Here is a 22,735-nt window from a genome sequence, read left to right as displayed (position 1 = left end):
GTTTAATTTACTTAAGGGAGGCACAGATTTAATATCTCCTCTCCTCACAAGCTGGATGCAGAAGCCTGTGAAGCATTGCAACTCTGAATGAAATTCAGACTTCTTTTGTATCCAGACAACAAGCAGGGTTACCACTCGGGCTTTTTCTTATGCTGGCTGAATTCCAACCATATGCACTAACAGCACAGCGGTGTACACACAACAACTGTGTTTGACAGAGTGGGTATTTTTACCTCACACATTTTCAAAAACAGTAACCACATCGCTTGACATGATTGTTAGACTCGTTTCCACAGGACAAAAATTATGCCAGACCCTAAGTGGTGATGATCCTTCTCACAACCACCTTCCTTTGCCTGCAAATGCTTTTCAGGAGATATTCCAAGAATCAGTATCTTTACAGGCTGCCCTGACAGACTTTTTCGGAAACATTGTTAATTCTTTGCTGAAAAAGAAACTTTTGTAATCTTTAAAAGATCTCTCTTTACAGCCACATTTTCTAACATTGTCACAGCCCCTGTCTGGAGCAAAGACAGTTTTCATCAATGACTCTGAGAAAAATCAGAAACCAGTTGTTATTTGGAAGAACTCCACAGGCAATTGGGAAAACTGATTTTTCAGCCAAGGTCAACACAACTAGTAGGTTAGCAGCCACTGCAAAAGCTTTGATTGTTTCAAAATGAACCTTTCAACTTAGTATCAGATTCCTTGTATGTAGTAGGTATCTAAACTGTACTGAACATTACTTTTCAAAGCAAGTACTCAATAAGGATTTTTATCCTGTTATCTACTGCATATGATTACGTCCAGTGCCATTTCACTGCTTTTATGTTAGGCATCTCAGGTCTCACTCATCATTGTCTGGACCTCTGGTGGAAGGCAATGCAGCTGCTGATGCTCTGACTATGACGGCAACGGTTCCGAATCAAATTACACAAGCAAAGTTGCCACATGACTTTTATCACCAGAATGCAAAAGTTTTGAATAAACAATTTGATCTTATCCTTTCTCAAGCCAGATAAATTCCTAATTCTTGCTCTGATTGTGCTTGTTTAATACCTTTACCTACCACAATAGGTACAAATCCTAGAGGTTTGGGCGTCAATGGATGTTACACATGTTTTCTCTTTTGGCACCCTAAACTATGTGCATGTATCAGTCGACACATATTCCAAATTTTTTGCTGCTCCACTCATAAGGGGAAAAGGCAAGAGATGTCATTATGCACATGTTGCAAACTCTTGCTACTTTAAAAGTCCTTTAAGTAGTGAAAACTGATAATGGTGCAGCATATGTTTCACAATCAATGAAAACCTTTCTTCATTGTTGGGGTAACATCACTTACCTGGTGTACCTCATTCCTCAACAGGTCAAGCTGTTGTGGAACGAACACATGACATTTTAAAGAACACGCCTCTTAAAGACAAAAGGGGGGATTCCCTTAGCCTAACATCTCAGGAACAATTGAACAAAGCAACATTTGTTTTAAATTCCTTAAATATTTCCAGATTTGATAATAAAACAGCAAGTGAAAAAAGGTGTTCCCATGATGCTAAAGACTTGCAGAGCAGACAGTGGCTAGGTCCTGTGCTTTTGCTAACAAGGGGGTGAGGTTTTGGTTGTGTTTCTCTATCCACAGGAGCTCACTGGCTACCTGCAAAGAACATCAAACCTGCAGAGGCAATGTAGACTTGAAGGCATCACAATTTTGGTTTGGTAATCAATTGCAATGGGTTTGGGCACAATATATGTAACCCTTTTTATCACCCTCAGTGTATTCTCAATGATTGTGAACGAAGCATGGATCCCACAACCAAAGACCAATGTTTGGCTCCCATTAGCAAAGCAATTAACCAATCTACCCTTTGTATATTCATGACAGTCCTAGTGATCCATTTCAATCATGTCTGGCTGGCATTCCTTTGTTGGAGGACAAACAGACAAATTATACAGTTCCACGTGATTGTACTGCAGGTAAGCACAGATCATCGTGGTGTTTGGGATCAGGGCAGTCTAATGCTGGCCAGTCTGTGGGATGGTACCTGGGCAATACTGATAGAGGCATGAGAAAAGTAACTTCCCTGCTCTCTCACTGCAGCCTCAAGAGCTAGATGCACTAGGCTCTGTAAAAGCTCCTGTATATTTTTACCTTAATTATGCTAATGATTCAAAAGCAGAAAACACAGGAGTTGACGTAAATGGAACTGGCATTTCTTGTAATGCTTGGGCCTGGTGTAATTTTACTACTTTCTCATCAATCACAACAGAGACCTGTGCAATAAGCCTGCATGATAACGTATTTTCAATATGTGGCAACAGAGCATGGAAAGGCATTCCAAGTAATGCAGTGGGAGGTCCATGTACTTTTGGTCATTTGACTGTATTTCATCCCAGTCTCGAAACTCTAACTAATCAGACACTAAAACATAGGTGAAATAAACATGATGCTCAATCATTTGACCCTGACTGTAACTCTGGAATAGTGCAAAAGATTTTTTAGTTCCTTAGTTGCCTTTATTGATACTGCACATGACATCAACACAATTAATAAACTAGGTTGTTGGCTTGCAAAAGAAACTAACACTACCAGTAATGCTTCAACAGGATTGTTAACAGATGTCAACTGAGAACGTCATGCAACACTGCAAAATAAAGCAGCAACAGAAGTTTTAATGTTAGCCCGAGGACACAGATGTGAAGACTTCAAGAGAATGTGCTGCTGCATGACCACTCCAAATCCATTCAGAAAACATCCAGGAATTGAAGGAGATATCTGGAGAGCTGCAGCAAAACCAGGGATGGGATCCTTTTGCCTATTCTCCTGGTTGGGAAGATTTAATTTTGGACCTTGGGTCAAACAGTTGGTTTCACTGCAGTAGGACTCACAGCACTTTTGATGATTATGTTATGTTTACCATGCATATTTTCTTGTGTTCAATGGCTTATCCATCAGACTATAAAGCATGTAATTCTTATGCAGACACCTCCTATATCTTGCAATACTTACTAAAAAAGAAAGGGGGAGATACAGGGAAAGAAAACAAAAAGAACTTGTACTTGAGAGAACAAAGAGCATTTAGTTAGAAAGACTATTCATTCACCAGAGATGGAACAAAGTTTTAAAAAATGCAACAATAACATGTGTGCAGCAGTTTGCAGAAAGAACTATTATATAAGCATTTATCTTTGAGAGAAAAGTCTGATGTTGCTATTAGGGAACTGATCACAAATATTATTGGTTAACAATTTTATTAAAAATTGCACTATTGGCTTTCCAGGTTCACGGTATTCTAACCCAATGGTGAAAATATTATAAAAGCTATGTACACATTTACTAGACATCTGTGCTTATACCACAGCTGGAGACTGTGTTTCTTTCATGTGATTGCAACCTCAGGTATATTTAATAACCTAAATCTTCTTAGGTCTATTAGGAAAAGCAGAAGTAGACAAACTTGTTCAACATCATATCTGGACTTTTCCTAGAAAGATTTTAAGAAATAATTTGATTTATAGACATCTACAAGTTTTAACACCTGCTATTTTGCACAGAATACTTTAACCTTCACAAATCACAATAGACTGCCTGTAGATTATTACCAAAAAAAAGGCAAAAAAAATTTTAAACCCACAGGAACAATGTACCCTTCTCAAAGCCACTTCCAGTATAATAGCAGAGATGTAGCATGCTCTCAGTGGTGCCCAAAATTAATTTTAGTATCAGTTTATAAGTATCAATCATTTATAGGCAGCACAAAAAAACAGGTAATAGTGAAGGTAAAATAAATGTAACTACAGAAATTACTTACTGAATGTAATTCTGGAAAAACTTCTTCCATGGCAAAGTATTCCATGAATGTGGCAAATCCCTCATTCAGCCAGAGATCATTCCACCATTCCATAGTTACTAGATTGCCAAACCACTAAGAAAGACCGAAAACATAATTACTTTCTTAGGATTAAAATCAAATGAGAAGTACTCCATCCGTCTTCTGCTTTATTTAAAATGAAGGTAAGGTAAGATGAAGGTCAGTCAAAATCACAGAAAAGCCTTCGCAGCAACAACTCCTTAGGCATGGCATGAGAGTTGCACTCTGCCTGCTGTGCTGTAGAAAATACACCTGCAGGCTTTCTAAACAGATGCACTACCCAGTCACAGTGAGCAGAGGGGTGAATTTAAGGACAGAATTGCACTTAAAAAACAAAGAAATTAAAAAAGAAAAAAATAATCTTCCCAGACTAGTACCTGATGGGCAAGCTCATGTGCTATCACTGCAGTTATTAGCTTTTTATCCCTCGCTGAAGAAGTATTATTGTCAAATAAGAGTGTTGTTTCTCGGAAGGTGATCAAGCCCCAGTTTTCCATTGCACCAGACTGAAAATCAGGAAGTGCTACCAGATCTGAAAAAGATTTGAAAGAAGATTTTGAAAATTGCTAGTTAAACCAATCCTATCCTTCAAGCCGACCTATTATATGATATAATCATTAAAAAATTAATTATTTAAACCCTGCGCTGTGGACATACACTCAAATCTCAAGTATAGAAGCCCCACAGATTTATAATTATGTTTCTTTAGCAGTACTCTGACACAAACAACTTAACAAGACCCTGCCTATGGATCCTGCATGAGCAAAAGCAGTGTGGAAATGAGATGGCCTGAAAAGTACACTACTGAAAAGCAGTGTCTTAGAAGACTGAATTTCACTATCTTTCCAGTGAAAGATAGTGATTTGCAGATGCTGCAGATCTTGCAGTTGTGAGCATGGTTCACAGACTGAGAATTTCCTCACTACTAAGCTGAGTAACACCAAAGGAATTCTTCTGTGTAAATTTATGTAAAAATATAAGCAATCTGTCTCCAAACACTCACAAAAGCTTTCCAACTTAGAACTCACTTCATACTTGCTGTCAGACAAACATGTAATTAGTTTTTGAATTTATTTAATAATTTAATAATTGTAATACTTTTTTAAAAATGAAAATTCCCATGCATTTTCCAGATCAGAGCTTCTTCTGTTTTCTTTTAATTAAAAAAAAAGAAATCCTAAAGAACTTACCTAATTTTTCAAGAGGGTATTTCATAAAAAAGTATTTTTGGTAAAATTCCAGAAGCTTCACTGCTGTGTCTAGGGCATACCCAACTTGGTTTAGATGCTGTGGTATGGCATAGACAGATACCTAGTCCAAACAGAGAAGAGAAAATATTTTGGAACTGATAGCTACAAAAGATTTAGAATTGAAGGAGGAGCTAGTAGGAGTTCCTGAAACAGGTAAGACACATTTTTGCAAGTACATACACATAATTATTACACACAGTAATTATGAAGCTGCTCATAAAACGCTGATTTTTCTTGCTAGAGCTTATTAACAGGTCAAAATACATGGACACTATCTTGTGTGTATGCAAGAACAATTAAAGGATGACAACTTTAAGAAATGTGTCCAAGAAGGGTTTACATGACACAGATTTTAAAATCCCTCATGAGTTAAGTGACCCTCCCTGTATACCTCAACCAATCTTTAGTCTATGATAGAATTTATAGTATGATAGCAGTAGTATAATCTGCAATAAATTATTTTTTAAAAAACTGGCATAAAGCTCATCCCTATCTAAGGTATGGCTGCTTAAGACATGATGTAAGAAGCATTTATATAAAAATTGAGAGGCTACAACCTCCCCCTGTTTATGCTGAATTGCCTGTATCAAGAAAATGTCTTTGATTAAGTTACAGTTAGATTCATATTTAGGACACCCTTTCCTACACAAACTAAGAAATATGTGGACAATCATATTCCAGTTGTATAAAAAAGACTCTTCCTGTGCTATAAATCAGTTCAACAAAAGTTTGAATAAAGCACATATTAAATAAGAACCCAGTCTAGTGTTCCTGAAGTACAAAAGTATTATTGGCTGCAAATTTTAAGCTCAAAACCAAAATATAAGAGCCTCCTAGGATCTTCTGGAGTTGAGAAAAATCGTATTGCATTATAAGCATGAAGCAATTTTACTTCAACTCTGCATTATCTTAAAGCTTTCATGACAATAAAATTCTTCTGTGTGAAGCTCAAATTCTTTGGATCTCCCAGCCACAAATTGCTGGGAGCATTCTGAGTCTGTGTTTCCTGGGAAATGCCAATATATGCTTCCTTTTTACTGATTTCCTTGGCCTGCTGGACACTGATAAGACTGCTTTAGACCTACTAAAACTCTGGCCTTACTTGGTATTCTTACGCTTTCTCCCTTCAAAGTAGCAAGTACTCTTAGTAAGATTAAATACTACAAATATTTTTTTAAAGAAGAAATTAAAAATAATACATTAAAGATAAGTAAGAAGTATTCTTATTAAGTAAAAAAGTTATCTGACTCAAAGAACTGTACGGTTTTACCAGTGTAGAGTTCAAATACAGAACTGAATAAAAGCTGTAAGGCAAAAAAAAACAACAAAAAAAAAAAGAAGTGTAAAAATCTGTTCTAGTCATCTTTCATTAGAAATACTTGTCTAGATCAGAATCAAAGCCTGTCTTGCATCTTTACTTGTGTTTTTTTATTTGATTAAAGAGAGCTTCTCCTTCTATAATGCTACTAGCACTATTCTCTCTGGCTTTTTCTAGGTGCACAGGCACTTCTAACATTTCACCACAAAGGGGCAGTTTCTGCTAAAGAGTCATGAAAGTCGTTGCTTACATGAAAACTTCTGCACTTCCTAAAATAAGATTAAGGAGCATCTATTAATATTACCACGTTTATTCTTTAGTTTCTTTAACTGCACACATTACAGAAACACGCCATACCCTTGCAAAGAACAAAGCTCAAGCAGGACCCACTCTTTGATGTTTAGAACCTTTGTAAAAATAAAATTAAATAATTGTATTTAAGTGACTAAATGCAGATTTAAAGTCAGCCTAAATTTGCTTTAATGTACAGCAGGAGTTTTTCAGATATGTTATCTTGGCAGGTACAGAAAGTTTTTGTAGCACTGCTTGAAACCATGTGTAGGTGTCCCTAGAAACTCGTCACATTACTTTACATCCTCAGAGCAACTCCTAGTTTGCGTGACATTACTGCTCACGGACGAAACATTGAAAAGAAGAATTTAAAGCTGCCAGCTCTGAAAGCTCTTAGGAATTTGACATTTTGTAAACTTCCACTTTTAACAAGATATGATGCAGACTCCCTTGTTGTACAAGTGTATTCAGTCTGGTATCACCTCAGTCCACTTTATAGCATATCGCCTTTGTCCCCTACCTATGATGAGTATAATGAAACCAAGAAGATAAATTTAAAAGAGACAATTTGCTTGTTGGTTTGGGGAGCTTTTTGTTTTGTTTAGTAGCCTGGTTAGCTTGGGAAGAGTGAAACAGAACTTAAAAGTGAAACAAAAACATACCAGAGTCCCATTAGTTTCCTTGCTGATGTTTTTCAAGTCTGCAACAACAAAAGCTACTAGGTATGTGCTCATCTTCAAACTCACAAAAAACTCATCCTGAACAATTCCATTTGTCACAGGTGTTGTGGCTTTCTGCAGGGGAAATGAAGTATTATTCATGCAGACAAAAGGACACTAAGACATAAAACAAATCAATGTTAAATAATTATTTAATGCTACAAGCAGTTTATAGGCATGCTTAAATAATATCTTTATATTTGTGTTATATTTCAGAAGGATTGATGAGACAACAATGTAACAATCTTAAGAAGACATGAAACATTTAAGCTTATAAACCCAAAAATTATTTATCAAGTTTTATTACACAGTATTACCAAACAACTACTCTGCTGGAGAAACTAATCTAATTTGGATTGCATTTAAAGTCCCAGTGTAATCCAAAGTCAACATATAGATCAGCATTAATTCAAGGAAGTGTTAGGCTAGACCAGAGACACAGTTCAGCATAGCCTACTAAAAATAACTGAAATAAGTACTTGTCTCATTCCATAAGTCTCAGCAAAACTAGGTAACCAGACATACTTACTATTTTAAAATCGAACAAAATATTCCTCAGATGCACTTTTACAAATCAAAAGAGAAATGCATTTTAAAAACTGAGGAAAACCTAACACTTCAGTTAGTTTAAAGCAAAAAGATGTCCAGCTCAAACACGCACTGACAAAAGTGACTGCCCAGTTTTCTGAGCACACAGTAAGATACCATTTAGAAGTAATATATGGTACTGTACCTCAATTTATTTTTTGTACAGTTTTTTTTAATACTAGTCCTATAAAAGCATGCTCTACACCTTGAAGTACTTTTCTATGTATTCCTTCACAAACATGAAATACAAAAAGAACAAAGCAAAATTTTTAAAACTGCAATAGTGCAGAATACTAAAGGTCTGGAAAGAGAGATGGCAGTTTATAAATTCTGAAACTTCATATATGATTTTGTTTTCAGAACCCACAAATATTTAAAAAACAACAACAATATCTTTAGTTTTAGACAAGACCATTTGAAACCAAACAATGTTTTGACATTTAACTGTCACTGAAAATTTAACTGTCAGCCTTAAAGAGAAATGGATTTTTAAACCCGAAGATAAAACCACTATAATATTTTAATCTGACCATTATGTATGAGCAGAATGCCACCTTTGAATTTCTCTAGTGAATTAATAAATTTCTGACTTTATTACAGCTTTTGTTTCATAAGGAGGTGACAGTTTATTTAAGAAAATCTGCTGCAGTTTAATTTTTAAACTGGTTTAAAAATTAGTTATCCTCATTAAAAAAAAAAACCCAACACACTCAAACCAAAAATAGGACAAACAAAACCACAAAAAGTATCTCTCTAGGCCCAAAACACAGTTTATTTCTAGCCTTAATCCATGTCAGACCCTATATGTTGCCAAGTTATTGATGTACACACTAGCTGACAAGGCCCACTTCTGAGATCTCTTGGCCATGTAGGTATAGATGATTATTTCAGTAATGTCTGTTGCACACATTACAAAATATTCTGAGTTGGAAGGAACCTACAAGGACCAAGGAATCCAAGTCCAAGTGAATGCCCCGTATGGGGCTCTAACCCACAACCTTGGCATTATTAGCACCCTGCTCTGGCCAGTGGAACTAACTGTGGGTGTATGCAGCAGGGCTAAACCATCATTTACTTTCTGTACATGAAGAACTTGGGAGGCTGTTGAAAGATTCCTTAGCCACTTGCCCAGCTCCTAGCAGAGAAGAGTGAGTGAGCACCCTTTCTTGTTTACATAAAACAGAAGAGTGATCCACCAGAGTTCATTTCTTCTTGTATTGCTAAGAATCACTACAAATCCAAATAAATGTTTGTACAATGTGAAAAGATACTGTTTCATAAGGTTGTCACTGTTTCATACATTATTAGCTTGGTTTTCAAAAACAAAAAACAAGGCATCTGCATGAGCACCTGAGCTTTAGACACCCTCCTGGAACTCAAGCTGCACAGCGTACATAAATATATCAGAAACACCAAAGGCGCAATTTTCTCATTACTGATTAGATCAATGTCAGTATTGAGTTTCTGCTGGGTGATAAATGGTGGTGTTTTGATGAGAGAATACCTAGTTAAGACACAGACTAGGTAATGTTAGTCTTTCTTGCCTGTCTAAATGAATTAGGCTCCCATAAAGGTCTGTCAAAGGTGTAAGGGATTAAAACATCACCATAAAATTCAGATAAGCTCTTACAAGATTTTGTCTGAAAAATTCTAGGTGAAGGAATGTCAGATTCCTCACTCACATTCTGGAGCTGACTCTGTCTGTGTTCATACCACACCTCCCCTCATTTAGCCACAGAAGCATGTCCTTCAAGAACAGGCATGTATTTCACAAAGACTGGTGCTACTTACACAAACTACTGCTGAAGGCACTTCAATACTCTGCACACATACAGCAGCAGCAAACACAGAAAACTTGAAAGCAAACATTAAGGGCCGTTGAGACCAATGTCACCAACAACATAACATTTGCAAAATAATAGTTCATTTAATTTCAACAGGACTCCTTCAGTCATTCAACTGTCTGTCAGTAACATCATACACCACGCAATGCATTGAACAGTTGTTTTCTCTATGAAGTTCAAGTATTTAAGAACAAAACAGCTGATAGAGTCATATAGTTTATAGCTTACCCACACAGGTCAATCCCCTGGACGCTGATGTAATAAAACCACCAATCAGAAACACTGGAATTAATTACCTAGGCAGCAGCTCTACTAAAACTGCCCCTCAAAACCAAGTACCTTTGGCATATTTGACAGAGTGGAAAGTTTCTCATCCCTTTTGATCTTGATTAAAAAAGTAGCTTTAAATGCTGGTTCATCAAAGCATGGAAAAGCAGACCTTGCTGCCAGAGGTTCGAACTGAGTTGCTGCAAACCACCTAATGGGAAGAGTGGAGAACAGCAAAATAAAAATTATTAAAGACATAAATATCAGTTTAATTAGGATAGAACAGTGATTTCCCTCCCAAACATTCCAAGAGCTTGTTGTAGGAATAGCTTTTTGAACAGTAAATGATAAGGCTGGGACAGTCAGAGTAAATGTTTAATTCCAATTTTTGCTTTAAAACCGAATAATACATTTATTTCAGGAGTAATCTTCTTGGCTTTTTTTGCTTTCTGAACAAAGAAGAATGCACCTGGAATAACTCACTTACAAAACAATTGCCAAAATATAAGCCACCCAGTTTCCAAAGAGAGGGAACAAAAAGAAGATTGAAAAATTAAATTAGCAAATAAGAGTTTGGAAATAAGAGTTTGGAAACCTCTGCAGTAGATATGACTGCAAGGAAGCTTTTTCATCTAATTGCCTGGCCACTTCCTGGAGATGTTCCCAGAGTTCATCTAACTGTATGCCTGCTCCCTGTGCTGGCTAGTGGATGGATTCTATCCAAGTCCAAGTTGTCTTGTCTCTAATCCAACAGCTATTAATATCACAAGAAAACTTCTCAGGAGTCTACCTTCATTCTCCACTATTTTTATACTAACTAGCCACAGAAATGATGGCTTTTGATGGAGAGCATTTTGACTTCTGCACCTGCAAGACAACACCGAGTTCAACAAGTCTTCTAATTGAAGTATTTATTGGGGCTACATGGAGAAGATGGTACACATTGTGGGGCTTTTTTTTTCCTTGCATTTTTTTTTTTTTTAACCCACTGTCAAGCTACCATCAAGTGTTTGGGCAGTTTAATTGTTCTGCACCATAATTTGAACATTTTTGGGTATACAGCTTTTCTGAGAAGGCACAGTGCTGACAACTCACAAGATTAAACTGCATGCCTGCTTTCAATTTCTTAGTCTTTCCTTTCCTCTGACAAATCAGTGCAGTTTCACCGCAAGATTGTGCAGAAGAAAAGCAAAGAATAAAGAACCATTCTGCATAAAAATATAAATAAGATCCAATTTATTTGTTTTTTATTTTGCTTTTGGCAACAAGTTAAGTGAGTTATTTTGGCATTTTGTAATTTTCTATTTTGGTATAAAATATACCCAAAATGATATAAGGATGGTATAAAAAATGGTACAAAAATATCCAAAAGAAAGTAAAACTAAACTAAACATATTTTCTTCCAAAATCAATTGATTGTTTGAGTTTTATATAGAAAGTATAGTAACGACAAAGGTTATCAGAGTAGTCTGTATTTGTAAAACTACAGACAACAGATGAACAGAGACAATGTCTCTGCAAAAAGATGATGCAAGCAAGGCAATGGAAATGATGAGATCACTAAAGAGTTATCTGAAAAGGGTTTACTGAAAAACAGACAGGCTAAAACATGTTCAACATACAGGTCAAAACATCCTGATCCAGAACAAAAGCAGGTAGCACTGGACTGAGTGGGACAAAATCTCAAAAAATTACTGACAGGTTATATTTTTCCTTTGTGAACAATTAATCATTTTCTTTCTACTATGGTAAATACAAACAGAAAAGAAAGCTGCAGCTACATCAGAATAGGAAAAAAAATCCACTGAGTTTCAATCCTATAGGTAATTTTTGCCTTCTGCACTTGCCACTGCACTCTTACATCTGCTTACTTCATGGGAATGAATGTTTTTAATGCTTGCAATAAGTTGCTTAGCTAACCCACACTGCTTTTCCTGTCCCTTTTTTATTGCACCACACTATTTCTAGAAGACCTGCATGGATAGTTACTTGCCCACAAAGGCATGAACACTCTTAAGTATGTGACCAACATAAGGCCCATTTGAAGTGGGGAGGGAGGGCCAATTTTTAATAATCTTTTTGATAAAAAGCACTAATTTACTCTTTGCAAAAATAAGTGTGATGTTTCTCTTTTCTCCAGTCACGTGAGAATTTGCCTGATTGCTGTGACTTTTTCATTAGACTGAGAACATCTTGGCAATGACATCTCTCAGTTCCTTTAGGACTGTGTGATGCATCTCTTTGGGCCCTGCTGGATTCCTCTGGTGGTCCTGAACCTGGCCTCTTTCTATATGAGGACAGGACTTTGTTTCCTCAGTCCCTGCCTTGAGACTCAAGGGCTCAAGAAATGTGCTAAGAATTTCCAAAGAAAGAAACAAAATAATTAACAAACCAAAAAAGCCACACTACAACTACCTACAGCCTCCATACTGAAGTACACTTCACTGTAGGAGAGGTGCCCTGACTTAAGGAACTCATCCATGAAAGACATTTTTCAGGTAGATTAATCAAGAGATAAAAGACTGATTTTTCTCAACAGGAACAAGTTGCATAAAATGCCCAATAAAGAAAGCAACCTTTCTACTTCTGTTATCGAAACACAGTCTAGAAGTGACAGAACAGAGAGGCTGTATTAGTAGGCATACCTTTGCTTAGAGTTCTCATCCTTGTAAGAAATTTTGTAGAAGCCATAGTAGGTGTCTGATAAATTAGATGAATATTCCATGTTGACAGTATAATTCTGCCCTGCAATGAGAGCCTCCGGAGCCATGAGTGCAATCTGGTCATGCAGTGGATATTCCAGGAATTCAACTGGCTTTGCTTGCTGTCCTTGTGCAGAAGTAATTGTTGCCTTGGTGATATTAAGTCCTGAGCTGTGAAGTACAATCTTCCGAGTTACATGGAGGACGTTGACCACTATTTTTACAGAGCCTGCAAATTTCAGAGTAGTTAAATTTGGCTGCAAGACAAGATCATAGTGCAGTGGTACAACATCAGGAGGAAGTCTAATTTTTGCCCATGGAAATAGTTTTCCATTTGTTGCCAAAGGATATATTAGTTCCATTGTATGATTTCTTTTCTGGCAGCCTTCTTTGGTAAATGTACACTTGGGAAGAAGATAAATCACTATAATTAATGAAAATGCAATCACAAAAACAACTGTGCAAACCACCATGGTCCTCGTAGAGGGCACTGAGCATGATCCATTTGGATTTTGTCTATATGCAGACATGTTATTCTGCAGACTCGAGGTTCTGTTCATGAAGGACATCCCCAACAATTTTGCTGATGATTCATAATCCTCTTCATCATCATCCATTTCATGCTCTCCAAGGCCATGCACCAAGAGACGGGAGCTTCTTGGTTCATATTCCACCTCATCAGGCTCCAGTGGATGTAAACAAGGCTCTTTTGCCAGGTCAACCACATCGGGCTCCTCTTCAAACATACTGTTTTCAATCATATTCCTGGGTAACTGGATTCGATCTGAAAAAGAAATTACCATATATTACATCATGAACAACAGGCTTGAGTGTAACACCTTGACGCTATTTCAGTGAATTACAGAACAGGAAACATCTTTAGAGTATATACCATCAAGATCTCTTCTATTTTCTCTCCTAAGTTTGTTTCCTGGAAATATTTCTATGCTTTTTTGCCTACCCTAATTTTGCTTTCAGTATCTTCAAAAGGATGCTTTCCTTGGACATAATCAAAAGCATCTTACACCATAACTGGAGGTTGGCTAGACCACTGTATTGCTCTACCAGTCCACTGATGCCATTGGCCTGGCTGCATTTCCTCTACTCCAGTAAACTATATTTGTACTCAACTTTGAGTAAAATAACTAAATTCTTTAAATTGGATTATTTCTTATGTTGCACAGTAAAGCACAGCAGCCAGTACAGTTCTAGAAGTGTTTCAAATATGTTACTTTTTGAGTTCTTTAGCAGAGGAGAAAATCTGCCAACGTGACAGCAGACAAAAAATAAAACATCTATTAGACATCTTTAGACTTAATTTTTCAGAAACATTGCAAAAAAGATAAAAATATTTCTCATACAAAAATAGCAGTATAAAAATTATAGTTCCAATTGACATTTTCATTTAAGATCTAGCTACATTCTTTGAAAGAATCCACGCATCTAGGAAGACAAATCGGTGCCAATCAGACTGTTTGCCTCCATAAAATTTGTCCTTAATACATAATGGATCAGTGAATCTAAATGAGGAATTGAGAGTCAGACCAAATATTAAAATCACATTTTTTTAATAGCATGCAGTTACGTTTTGATCAAACTTCTGATCTTATCTTCCACTGTTTATGTAAAAGGTTATCTTTTAGCTAATTAGTCTCCAGTCACAGCTTCTATGCAAGGGACTGGACAATACCTTTGCCCAACTACAAGGGTTCAGAAATGAACCTAATCTCTTTAAGACATGCCTGTCTACTGTCAACTGAACAACATTCACATCATACCTCTGTATTCCACATTATTAGCTTCCAGAAGAAGAAAGCTGATTTGTGCTTGGGATGTAAACTTACTATAAAGTAGGCTAATTTTTATTAATTTCTGGCAAGAATGTACATTTTGACAACCTATAAACAACCTAGAATATAATGTTCCTCCAATGTATTATTTATTTTATTTTTCATTTTATTAAAGTTAAGTTTCTATATGGCTGAAAATCTCAAAAGTGAAAATAAAACATTTTAAAGAAAACATGGAAAGAGTATTTTCGAACTAGATATACTAAGTTCCTCAATATTCACTCTAAACTTATCAAGAATTCTTGCTTCAATACCACAAACTCAGAAAAACTGGAGTGTCAGTAACTGTAGCAATTAAAAGGGCCTTAAAATAAGGTAAAAATAAAATAAAAAAATCCTTCCCCAGAAAATTCAGTAAGAGAAAGGTGCACTAGTCAACCTAAACAGGAGATACAGTGATGTATGAAAACAGGGAGTTTGGTGAAACTTGGATTTACCTGCACTAAGAAGGAATAGGATCATAGGGTCACAAGATACACAAGAGGCTGGAAGGGATTTCAGGAAGTCATCTGCTCCAACCTCTAGGCAAAAGCTTCCAGAATTTTCTATTCTTATGGCACTGCTCACACGTACAGTGCTCACATGCCAGCCTTCAGGCTGCAGCTGCATTCAGTGGTCTAGCACCATGATCTCCACACCGGGGCACGTGCACTGCATGTCAGATTGGGGGCCACACAGAACTGAGAGGACAGAAAGCTAAGTTAAATTAGAAGTGCAAACAATAGGCAAACTAGTAGAGGGAAAAATGTGGAAAGAAAGTATTGTGCAGCTGAAACTCTTTTTACAATTCCTCTCCTCAAGAACAGTTTATCAAGAATTCACTACAACTTTTAACACAATTTCTTTATTCCTCCCTTCACCTGGTTGATTTTGAAATCTGCTGACTAGCTTCAATCAAATCTGAAAACAGATTCAATACCAAGTTTCCTCAAGTCCTAATGTAATCCCACCCCAAAACAACCATCTGCTGATAGACTACATCCAAATCCATATCTGTTATGTAGAAAAGGCAGGCATTAAAACTCACATCTTAACCACTCCAAAAGGTAGCAGTCAATCAGTACACAGCTCCAACCCCAGCCATGGCATGTGCAGCTGCATGGCCAGCAAAAGAGGTAGAAGACAGGGGAGGCACTGCAGAGGGAAGGAGGAGAAAGATAAAGTGCATAAATCTAGCAGAAATAAGGTTTCATCAGCTCTGAGGCTTAGAGAACAGTTTGCTTTTTGAGGCGCTTATTCACTAATTAGCTCCTTCTAAAGACAGTATTTTCAAAGTCGCATGCAGGTACTAACAACTTTTTCAGTTAAAAAGAATTATACTAAAAATCTCAAACTGAAACTAAGATAGAAAAGTTAAACTTGAAGTTAGCTTCAAGACAATTCACATTTTTAATACCTAGAGATATTAATTTCTATGCAAACAACAGTTATAGGCAATTTCTACAGAAATATTTGCACAAATTGGAAGTAATCAAAATCTGTTAGATCAAAACTTTAGTGCATATCTAAAGTATTACCAGACTACTACTCTCCACTGGAAAGAACAGAGACCAAGTATCAAAAGGTTACTAGAGCTATTTATCCTGGCATAAAAGTATTTTTATTATTTTCTTTATTCATAGAACACATTTTTAGTAGATGAACCATAGAAAATTTGTTTAAAACTTTAACACTCAGATAAACTCTGAACTCTTTGCTTTTGGATTTTGGATTTTTTCCCTTTAAAGATATTTTTTGTCTTCATGCACCTGTCCAAATACCACTTCAGCTAGAAGTAGTGTTGAAACACTTTTGAAGATTTCAGCACAGGTACTAAGATCAGAGTATGCTATTCCTAGTATGTGAATGGGCTTGCCACCAGGAAGGTAAAGTGAGTTGGAGGAAAAGATGCTATTGGGCCAAATACTGTGTCACAAAGTCTAAAACGAAAAGAACAAAAGCTACACTAATGCTTAAGAATTGCAGAATTAGTTCTATACTATATATTAGTTCTATAGTTAAGGTTTAGCAAACAACATAAAATTCCTTATTTCCAGGACTGAGCAACTATTTGAAGCACTTACGAGCACTTGCAAATACTTTGTGTATGGCATGTAAGCACGCTCCAAGCAGAGAAATGCATGCTTGCATGTATATTTAACTCATCAGTAAAAATAGCAAGACTGGTTAGAGTACGTGGAACCTGACCTTCTCTCCTTTACTTGGTCTTTGGGACAAGCAGAAAGGAATGTTAGTTGGGACAAGCAGAAAGGAATGTAGTTATGACTGAAGCAGGTCACTCATACATAGCCACGGATACAAAACTGTGCAAATGCTACTGCTCTTTAAGTTGTTTAGTTTTTGTCAGTAACTAACATTATGTCAAATGGAAAAGCCAATGAAGGAATTCTGCAAAAATAATGACACATATAGAATAACTGCCCTCTCTCATATCAAAAGCAGTAAATTTAGTAAAACTATTACCCAGAAAAAGAAGAAAAAACAAAGGTTGAAAATCAGATATAAAAAAAATGTTTTCACTGTAACTTAAAATTTACATTTTGCTTAGTGAAATAGTAAGTTCTCATTGTATCTGAAAAAAAAAAATTAGAAACACCACAAATTGAAAAGAACCTATTAGCCATGACAAATGTATTTAAGTTTTCTGCTACAACTGCACTGTCTTTAAGAGGTAATATGATTTGTGCAGACATGGTTCTAGAAAGTTTAAAACTAACAGGTGTACCTGCTACAGAATCCATTTTTTTAGGGAAAAGATTAGGACATTACACATAGTGCGTACTCATCTATATTTATAAGAGAGGAAACCAAAAATATACCTACTTAGTGAAATTTCTCACACATATCTTATGTCTGCAGTCATGTCAAGCTAGTGACCAGAACAAGATGAAATATAAGACCCAATTAAAACCAGATGTACTTGCATTGTACAGTTTGCATGCAAGAGGGAACGAAACAAGCTACAGGAGAACAGTATAACAAATATTCAACAAGCTTTCAGAAGTGTTACATGTTTCCATTATTAGTTTACATTTAAAATAACTCAATATTTTTAAATGCACAAACCACTAAGGTTGTCACCATAAAAAAAAATTAATCTTAATGCTCCTTTCTTTCCTAGAAAGACTAGACTTGACTGTAGAAACAAAACCATGATTTTTCACATTAAAGAGTCATCTAAAATGTGTTTAACAACATCTGAGGCGCTAAGGATTTGGAAACACTATTAAAGGCTTACACTTTTCTTCCTGAACTGTCTGATGCAAATCTGCATCTTCAACTTCAAACAGAAGGCAGATAGAGACAGAGAAATGTTTAATACACCAAATGTCTCCAATATGGAAAAGCAACGTAGCATATAGTATTCATTCACCTTTTTTAAGTTTGAGGAATTTTTAAATAAAATTCAGCACAGGCCCAACTTTTACATATAACTAACAAAAGCCATAAATCTATTTATTTAAGCTGAGTTACTTAGTAAAAATATAATTTTTACAGAACTGTAAAAATTAAAACTATATACCTGGGCTCTGCTCTTACTAATGGCAGTTCACCAATTCTACTTTACAGGAAGCAGCAGATCAATTCCCCCAGTTCTGAACTGCCAAATATTAATGTTTTTATAGAAGACAGAAGGGAACATTCACTCTTATTTGTGCACCTCATGCTGGAATCATTGCTTGAGACTTCCTCCAAATGTTACAACCTATTCTCACCCAAAACTATTGCCCTGGTTGTTTCTACGTTGTCTGAGAGGAGAGAGGAGAGATGGGCAGCCCAAAGGGGAGTGCTAAAACAGATTAATTGTCACAGATACTCAAACTGGAATACAGAGGCATTCTGAAGAAAATTTTGATTCCAAATACTACTGTAAATCCAAAAGGTGGGAAATATTTCAGAAAGTGAAATCACTTTCTGAAAATGGAGATCAAAAATCACTAGTTCCAAACATCACTAGTTAAGGGCTTTTATTACTGCACATCAGCATTAGAATTTAAGTAAACAGAAATAAGAACAGCCAGAAGTATAGTTAAAATATGATTGTATATCAGATTTTTTTTTCAACAGATGAGGAATAAAATGGCCAGCAAAGAAGAAGTTTAATTGACAACAAAACCCATATGAATTGGTAGACTTTGAAAATGCACATTTAAGACATAAATTGTTAACATTTTCTTAGATAGAAACTTCACATTTCTAAAGTGAAAGATGAAATTAGGCTGGAAACTTTAGCTAATGTTGTTTATGAATTGCATACCCTGTTAAGACAGAAATTAATTTCAAAAATCCAACAGAGAAGGAAGCAACATTCTACTCTACTTAACAACTTCAGCAAATGAAATGAGAAAAAAAACCAAAGATCACGAAACAGAAGTGGCAACTCAGAAAATTGACAGTATTTTTTATCAACAGTTTTGTGGAAGAGAAATATTTTAAGAAAAAAGCCCTGAACAAATTACTGAAGCAATACGGTTTTGTGATTTTCACAGTCCCACTTCCCTACTTATTTAGGCATCATTCAGATCCATATATATCTATTATGTCCTATCTATATGCTGTAACATAAGGCATTTGGCACAGTATTTGACCACATAGATGACATTATTTCATCATTAGGTGACATCTAACTTTTTACCACAAAACTCTCAAAGAATACAAGTAATTTGCATTGACTGGTCTCTGGCAATATATGCCAGCAAATGCTCACTCTACAAATAAGTGTTTAAGACAGAAAAACCTCCTGCTATCAAAGCCTTCTATTATGTTTGGATGTAGATTCAGAGCCGCTTTCTGTGTTACTGCAATTTCAAAACCTACTGGTCAAATCAGAAATAACCTCAGCTCAGCTCTGCTACAGGGCTTATGAGAGATTGCTTGCTCAGGCAAGCATTTCAAAATCTGAACAGCAATTAGACAAGAGACATTTAAATCAACTGGCTAAAATAAACTATACTAGTATTTAACCTTTAAACTGTAATTCAGTGCTGATGAAGCAGCAGCAGCTAGCAAAGGAAAGCAAGGCTTTCTCACCATTGAGTAAAAATATGAAGTCTAAGTTTTTAAAGACAATTAAGCAATCAGATAAACAGATGTACTCATATATAGAAGTGATTGTCATCTTAATGCTCATGGTCAGTTCAGAACTACGGGTTGAAACCCCTCAATCCACCTGAACACTTAGTATGAGTATATAGAAGCTGCATTACCTTTTGACATCTGAAAGGAGACCGCCTCCAGAGTTACTTCTGAAGCAGAACTGCCTCCCATCTCTGCTCAATCAGAGAATTTAGCAGGAGGAATACAGTACTGACTGGACCCAGACTGGAGCTGTGCAATAGTTGTTGTCACAGACATGCAAAACACCGATGATCAGACAGACTTTACATGCAATTCCATTCCCCACAAAAAGCAAAAAAATATTAATATGAAGCCACATCTCACAACCCTTTACAATGCCTTAGCACTACCTTCTGTCTATTTCACTGATTACTCAACTACCTCAAAGAAAAAGTCTTCAACGTACAAAAAAAGATGCACTGAAAAATAAACACTCAGTAGTATTGGTAATGCTACGGACAGACTTTGAAAGTTTCTCCAGTTTGTCTGCTAGCAATATGCCATGCTCAGCATGCAATTATTCCCAACACTGCAGGTTTCCTGCTACTACCTAGCAACCATTTTTTAAGGATTAAATTTGCCTTTAGTATGAACTGTTAATTGCTGTGATCTAGTGTCTTATTTTTCCTTGATGAGTTGTGTACATTAGCGTAGTCAAAATCAGCATACAGTGGTTGCTGTAGATTGATTAAAAACAGAAAAACAGAAAAAGGAACAAAAGTGCTGAAATAGAGGAAAAAAAAAAAAGCAGCCATTTTATACATTTAGCAGAAAATTGTAGTAAAAGTTGATCAGACCTGTGCTTATAAACAGTTAGGAGAACTGCTATATGATTTTGTCTGAGAGGTATTTATTTTTGAACGAACTTAGTTTTGAATTTTTCATTCATTGCTCGCTGATGAGCTCTTCTGGACAGTTTGAGCAAGCATCATTCTATAAAAAAGAACATCCAAATTCCTTTCCCTAGTTTACAAACCCTCAAATCTATTTTAGGATTGAGGTAATTCCTCTAAAGATATTGCTCTTATTTTAGCTGCATTTGGAGTAAGTTGCTCCAAGGCAACCTTTGGTATAAAGATTTAGTATGGCCTGTAGGTTAGGCTGCAGTGAGAGTAGATGCTTTCAGAGGTACGTAGTCAGAAGCAGCACTCAGAGGTTTGAGCAAAAGTTAACTAAACACAAAAGGCTTCTAGTGGCTCAACAGGTCTTGAAGTTGTAGAATGTACCATAAACTTATTTTCACACAGGCATGGACAGTCTGATTTCTGAAATCACTGATGCAGACAATAGAAAAATAAAATCAAAGCCTATACTTAACAATAGCTGTCTAATGATACCAGCTCTTACAGACATAGGCCACTCTCCTTTTTTATAAAACAGAGGTTTAAAAAAGAGATAAAGGTGTCACTTGATAATTCAGCAATGACCTTTCCTGGGATTAATTACTTTGAATTTCAGCAGTCCAAGTGAAAACACCTAAAGAAGTTCACTTAAACACTCAGTTGCTGTTACTTCTGGAAAAAAAAAAATGATGATCAGTAAGCAGTTTCTCTTCATAGGGATAAAAACAAAGCAGAACTCTGGTTAAAGTTACTGCTGAATGTTCATGATAAAGGAACTAAGGTCAGTGTACAAATTTAATGTCTTCTATCCAGAAATTTAATTCTTATTTGGTTAAATCTGGTTTGTGATATTTCTTTTTTGTTTACTTTATCAATGGGTAAATTACTCTAAATCTAAGTGACTTGAAATAATAAGAAAAAATTCAGAGCCAAAATGCTGAGTTAAATTACTTAACTTTATGCCAGCTCCCATACAATATAGAGAACTCCCATTTTTACACTAGATTTCAATTATACATTCTAGAGAAAACCAAAAACACATCAAAACACAAACCACAGTTAAGCAGGACAGGAATTTTCAAAGTTACTTAGTTTCTCTCCAACCACCTGAAAGGTGTTTAGTGAGGTGGGTGTTGGTCTCTTCTCTCAGGTAGTAAATGACAGGACAAGGGGAAAATGGCCTCAAGTTCACCAAGTGTGGTTTAGATTGGGTATTAGGAAAAATTTCTTCACCAAAAGGGTTATCAAACTTTGGAAGAGCTTGGCCAGGGAAGTGATGGAGTCATCATCCTTGGAGGTCTGTAAGGACACGTGGGTGTGTCACTAAGGAACACCGTTTAGTGGTGGACTTGCCAGTGTTAGGTTAATGGCTGTAATCCATGATCCTAAAGGTTAATGGTTGTAATCCACGATCCTAAAGGTCTTTTCCAAATTAAATGAGTCTATGATTTGATAAATGCTTAGCATGAGGACTTCTAATATTGGCTATAAATTCTATAAATCTGATCTAATTAAGAAAATTGCACAATCTATTGGCCATCTCAATTTATTTGCTGATGCCATACTGTATTCCTAGCTGTTAAAACTGACAAACACATCCCTCTAAACATTATAGGGCCTATTCCCCCACCCAACTCACCACTTCCTCTAACAGAAGGTACATCACCCCCTCAGCACATCCCACCATCCTTTCCCAGACACCGGCGTTCAGGATAATACAGACACTGTTTTGTTTTCCATCTTCCTCTTTGTTATTTTTCTCCTTTCATAATAACAGTTTTGGACATCCAACTGCTGCTACACAGCAGAAGATTAAGTAATTTAAAATGTGAGCAAGATCTTCCTACTTCTCCTCTGAACACTACATTCACTGATTCACTGTAGGAATGTTCGCCTATTTCCAGAAGCAATTAACACAGGAATTAGTGTAGTTCCTTATTCTTGCAACAGTCACAAACTCTTAACTACCTCCTTGCTCACCTTGGTTTCCATGCAAAGATAGAAGACTCACTTAGCTTTTCTAATTGCCAGCTCTCCCTGCTCTGTCACTGTATACATCTTCTCTGGTCACAGCTTG

The 22,735-nt window shown here is 36.2% G+C and overlaps 1 protein-coding gene across 3 annotated transcripts in view; it reads right to left on the bottom strand.

Annotated features, from left to right (window-relative positions):
* Positions 1 to 22,735, bottom strand: part of LNPEP (leucyl and cystinyl aminopeptidase) — a 52,596-nt gene that overhangs the window by 20,408 nt on the left and 9,453 nt on the right. For 2 of the 3 annotated variants that reach the window (XM_030257722.4, XM_030257721.4), the window contains exons 2-8: positions 15,726 to 15,832; positions 12,792 to 13,632; positions 10,219 to 10,357; positions 7,391 to 7,522; positions 5,060 to 5,180; positions 4,247 to 4,401; positions 3,810 to 3,923 (exon numbers count right to left, since the gene is read on the bottom strand). In XM_030257722.4, the coding sequence (XP_030113582.4) occupies positions 3,810 to 3,923; positions 4,247 to 4,401; positions 5,060 to 5,180; positions 7,391 to 7,522; positions 10,219 to 10,357; positions 12,792 to 13,609 (1,479 nt within the window). In that variant the 5' untranslated portion in view covers positions 13,610 to 13,632; positions 15,726 to 15,832. The remainder of the gene's footprint in view (positions 1 to 3,809; positions 3,924 to 4,246; positions 4,402 to 5,059; positions 5,181 to 7,390; positions 7,523 to 10,218; positions 10,358 to 12,791; positions 13,633 to 15,725; positions 15,833 to 22,735) is intronic. The other variant, XM_012577384.5, reaches the window with a different exon arrangement.

The sequence above is a fragment of the Taeniopygia guttata genome, chromosome Z, assembly GCF_048771995.1.
Source record: "Taeniopygia guttata chromosome Z, bTaeGut7.mat, whole genome shotgun sequence".
NCBI lineage: Eukaryota > Metazoa > Chordata > Aves > Passeriformes > Estrildidae > Taeniopygia > Taeniopygia guttata.
This window is presented reverse-complemented; position numbering and strand designations above follow the sequence as displayed.